General features: G+C 38.0%; 1 protein-coding gene across 1 annotated transcript in view; it reads right to left on the reverse strand.

Annotated features, from left to right (window-relative positions):
* Positions 1–825: 825 nt before the first annotated feature.
* The window catches only part of LOC102249301 (arachidonate 12-lipoxygenase, 12S-type), a 15,261-nt gene continuing 10,866 nt past the window's right edge, over positions 826–5,220 (reverse strand). Inside the window, exons 12-14 of the mRNA XM_005863284.1 lie at positions 1,435–1,535; positions 1,130–1,300; positions 826–1,005 (exon numbers count right to left, since the gene is read on the reverse strand). Coding sequence (XP_005863346.1) covers positions 826–1,005; positions 1,130–1,300; positions 1,435–1,535 — 452 coding nt within the window. The remainder of the gene's footprint in view (positions 1,006–1,129; positions 1,301–1,434; positions 1,536–5,220) is intronic.

The following is a 5,220-nucleotide window of genomic DNA, read 5'->3' on the forward strand; positions in this document are numbered from 1 at the left end:
GATGGGGAAATTGATTGGATAGTTTGAAATGGTACCTGGTTCTTCTCAAGCCTGAGAAAATGTAATGGAATTTAACAATATATAAAATGGCAAATTGGATATATCTCAAGAATGCAAAGTTGGTTTAAGATTAAAAACTTCATATAGATGCAGTACATTAACACACACAGATCACAATAGGTTTTCTTGGAGAATAACAAGCTGATTTTATTTTTACATAAAAGAGCAGGAGTCAAAGAAAAACTGTCACCTCTAAGACAAATTTGAAGAATATATGTTATGAAATAGTATGTTATTTTAATTATTCAGTTGTAGTAATTATGTCAGTATGGTACAGTGTAAGACAAACATATTAATGAAACTATAGGATAAAAAACTCAAAAATACTCCCCTTCAGATTTGGCAATGTGATTTATACTAGCATAATAGATCAGTGAGAGAGGATGGGCTTTTAAATAAACTGTGCTTATATAATAGATTTCCTCAAAAGAAAATAGAATTGAACATTAATCCGACACTATATTAACAAATCTAACCCCAAATGATTATATAAAAATAGAAAAGACAAAATTTCCAGAGACAGGAGAAGGCTACATGAGTGAATAGTTGATCTCTTTAAGTAATGTGTTTTCAAGTTAAAGGTCATTCTGTTAGATGATTTAGAAATGGGACAGTGCCTCAGGCTAGTGATATATTCAGGGATGACACTCTGATAGAAAAGAAAATAGAACCACAGCAACTCAGATCCAGGAAAACGTAAAACTCAAAAGGAAAATGTTAACCCTATTATCGGCCTGTCGTCTTTGAAAGGCCATTTACTGGGGCTCAGATAGCAACACTGTTCTCTATGCAGCTCGGCTTCAGGTATTCATAGGGAATGTCTAGCTGCTCATTCCGGGCCACTATCTCCCTTTCCAGGTTGTCCAAATCTGCTTGAAATTGTCTTAAAATAGCCTTGGGCTCAGGGCCTGAGAAATATTCTTCTGTGTGATACCCCAGGGGCACCTGAAGCAGAAAAGAAGGATTGATCAGCTTCTAGTTCCAAGACACAGGAATCAGAGCTCAGCCCCACACTCTGCAATTTCTTTTCTGTTATCACTGCCCCCAAATTCCCCAAATCCCCTCTTACCATGTCTGGTTGCTGCCGGCCCAGTTGCCTCATCAAAAGCATCTGAAGGCAGCTCTGCCGGACATCTGGGAGTGAGCCCATCACTGTGGCCATTGTCACATCTTCCTTGGTGGTAGGAGGGGGCATCCGCATTGTGCATGGGGCATTAGGGACCCAGAAAAACCAGTCATGCTGTGGGGGTGGGGAAGAATCTGGAGTCAACCAGATACTCTGATATGCAGGGCTCTGGCTCCCAACTCTTTCCTTAGAGCATACCCTTGTCCAAGTACTTTCCTTCAGGGACCCAGGTTTTCAGTTGTCCATACCTGGCTGAAGTTGACTGCTGCATGCTGGGCAGTGCATCTGAAAATGCACATGGTAAGGAAATGGCAGAGCTGAGCCCGAGACTGGAAGGAGACAGGAAAACCTAGGAGAAGAAATACCAAAGTTTAGAAACTGCAATCCCTGAAAAAGGATGAGGGAATGAGTGCTAATGTCTGGAGATACCCAAATGTTAGAATTAGTGAGCATTCATTCATTCATTCAGTCAGTCATGTAAAATAAAAAAGAATAAAATAGCTAGGAATATATTGAACCAAGGAGGTGAAATACCTGTACACTGAAAACTGTAAGACACCAAAGAAAGAAATTCAAGAAAATAAATGGAAAGATATTCTATTATCATGGATTGGAAGAATTAATATTATAAAATGTCCATACTACCCAAGGCAACATATACATTCAATGCAATCCCTATGAATTTCCAATTGCATTCTTCAAAGAAATAGAGTAAATCAATCTACAATTTATGGAATCAGTAAAGACCACAAATAGCCACAGAAATCTTGAGAAAGAAGAACAGAGTTCAAGGCATCCTCATCCTGCTTCCTGATTTCAAACTGTATAACAACACAAAGTTAATCAAATCAGTATGGTGTTGGACATACAGCAGACACATAGATCAATGGAACCAAACAGAGAGCCCCAAAAGGGAGCCAAGAATATACAATGGGGAAAGGACAATGTCTTCAATAAATGGTGTTGGGAAAACTGGCAGCCACATGCAAAGGAATGAAACTGGACTATTATCTTATACCAAACACACAAATTAAGGACAAATGGATTAAAGTCCTGAAACCATAATACTCCTAAAAGAAAACATAGGTGTAAGCTCCTTGACATCAGTATTGGTGATGATACTTTGGATTTGCAAAAGCAAAGGCAACAAAAACACACATATGGAGCTACATCAGGCTAAACATCTTCTGCACAGCAAAGGAAACTATCAAAGCCAGTCAGAGAAAGATAAATATCACACGATCTCACACATATGTGGAATATAATGAACAACATAAACTGATGAACAAAAACAGATCCAGAGACAGAGAAGCATCGATCAGACCGTCAAATCTCATCTCGACCCCTGCATGGCAGCTTCGTCTGGAAGGAGGTCCGGAATGATGCCCTGAAGGTCATTTGGCTGTCCAGTCTAATTAGCATATTAAGCTTTTATTATTAGAGATTATTTTTATATATTGACTGGGACAAAGAACATATGTAATACCTTAATCAATAAAGAAAAAAAAGAAGGCAACCTACCAATTGGGAGTAAATATTTGCAAATCTCATATCTAATATGCGATTATATCCAAAATATATAAAGAACTCAATAGAAAAATAAACCAGAAGTCCGATTAAAAGGTGGACAGAAGATCTGAATAGACCTTTTTCTAAAGACACACAGATGGTCAACAGGTACGTGAAAAGGCGCTCAATACCACTAATCATCAGGGAAATGTAAATCAAAATCTTAATGAGATGTCACCTCAAACCTGCTAGAATGGCTGTTATCAAAAGACAAGGAAATACAAATATTGGTGAGGCTGTGGAGAAAAGAGAAACCTTGTGCATTGTTAGTGGGAGTTGGTGAAACCACTATGGAAAACAGTATGGGTATTCTTAAAAAATTAAAAATAGCATTACCATATGATCCAGCAAATCCATTTCTAGGTATTTATCCAAAGAATTAAAACAGTGATTGAAAATATATCTGCACCCCATGTTCATGCAGCATTATTTACCATAGCCAAGACATGGAATCAACTGCCCTGGCTGGTGTGGCTCAGTTGTTGGGCTTCATCCTGTGCAACAAAAGGTTGCTGTTTCAATTCCTGGTCAGGGCACATGACCCGGTTATGTATTGTGGGTTACAGGCTCGATCTCCTTAAGAGGCAACAGTTCAATAGTCCTGTTCCTATCTAATATCATTGTTTCTCTCTCCTTTACTCTCTCCCTAAAAGTCAATAAAAAAATCCTTTAAAAAAAAAGACATGGAAGTAAACTAAGTGTTCATCAATGAATGAATGAATGAATGAACAAAATTATATGTATCATTTACCTATAAAAAGAAGAACATCTTGCCAATTGTGAAAACATGGATAGACCATGGGTGGGCGTTTTGCTAAGTGAAATAAGTAGCCTGAGACCGATAATTATTACATGATCTCACTTATATGTGGAATTTATAAGAAAAAAAAGGTAGCGCTAAGGGTGGGTAAAATGGGTGAATGTGGTCAAAAGTTACAAACTTCCAGTTATAAAATGAATAAGTTAAGGGATGTAATGTACAGCATGGTGGCTATAGTTAATAACACTGTATTATATATTTGCAAGTTTCTAAAAGGGTAGATCATAAAACTTCTCATTAAAGGAAAAACTGGGTAACTATGTGTGGTGATGGATATTAAATAGACTTACTGTGGTGATCATTTCACAATATATACAAATATTGAGTCATTATGTTGTACATCAGAAATTAATAATATATATCAATTATGCCTTAATTAAAATAATCACAAGATGAGGGCTACAACCCTAAAGGAATAAGTGTAAAAGACTTTAACAGGCACCTCATAAAGGAGGATATTCTGATGACTATTAAACGAAGGAAAAAGCATTCAATGCAACTAGTCTCTAAGAAACATAACTTAAACTCACAATGAGATAGATCTACATACCCACCAAAATGGCTAAAGCAAAAAAGATAGAAATATCTTTTTTATGTATTTGAGACTATATGGAGCAACGATAACTCATACTCTGCTGAAAGAAGTGGAAACTGGTACAACCAATTTGGAAAAGGGTCAATAAGTACTGAAGCTGATTTTCGCATACTTTACGTTCCATCAAGTCCACAGGAAAACACACACACACACACACACACACACACACACACACGTTCACAACAGCACTAATATTGATCTCCCCAAATTGGAAACAATACTAATTCCCATCAATGGCAAAAAGGAAAAATAAATGGTGCCATAGTCATAAAATGTAGGTTCCCACAATGATAATGAACAAACTGCATGCAACGAAGTAGGTAAATATCAAAAATAGTATTCAGAGAATGAAGCCAGACACAAGCAAGTGCGTGCTTGTAGTTCCATCTGTGGAAGGTCAAAATAAGTCAAAGTAACCGACCTACAAGTCAGGTAATGGTTACTTTCATGTGGGTGTGACTAGAAGAGAACACAAGGGGCTTTCTGAGGGAGCTGGTGAAGTTCTGATTCTTGATCTTCATGCTAATTATACAGGTGTGTCACCATAGTAACACATCATAAGTTGCACACCTATGATTTCTGTACCTCTCTCTAGGTTTGTTGTATTTCAACAAAATTTCTGACTCCCCAAAAGGGGTTCAGTGCTTATAGATAGCTGGGAAATGATGCAGAGAAAGAGAAGTAATTCATTCAGTTAAAATACAGGAAGGGTGTGAAAGTCAGCTATCCATTCCACTCAATATACAGGCAAGTGTTTTAAAATATAGTTTCTATTATTATTCAGTTGTGCTGAGGCCAACAGGTCAGGAGATAACTGCCATGGAAAAGGTATGTGTTATACTCACAGATCCCAAGAGATGGGTACCTGCCGCACCACAGGGGACCACACTGGGAGCACCAGGGTTGGTCAAGAGGCAGAGGGGTGAGGGGAAAAGGTAGCAGGAGCCTTTGTCACGGTTTCCATGAGAAGGAACAAGCGAGGCAGAATAAGCAGGTTTAGGACAGGCTAGTTGCTATAATTCCAGTGGGCTCTGGAGTGTGGTAGCTGTC

The sequence above is a fragment of the Myotis brandtii genome, unplaced genomic scaffold (genome assembly GCF_000412655.1).
Source record: "Myotis brandtii unplaced genomic scaffold, ASM41265v1 scaffold1752, whole genome shotgun sequence".
Classification (NCBI taxonomy): Eukaryota; Metazoa; Chordata; class Mammalia; order Chiroptera; family Vespertilionidae; genus Myotis; species Myotis brandtii.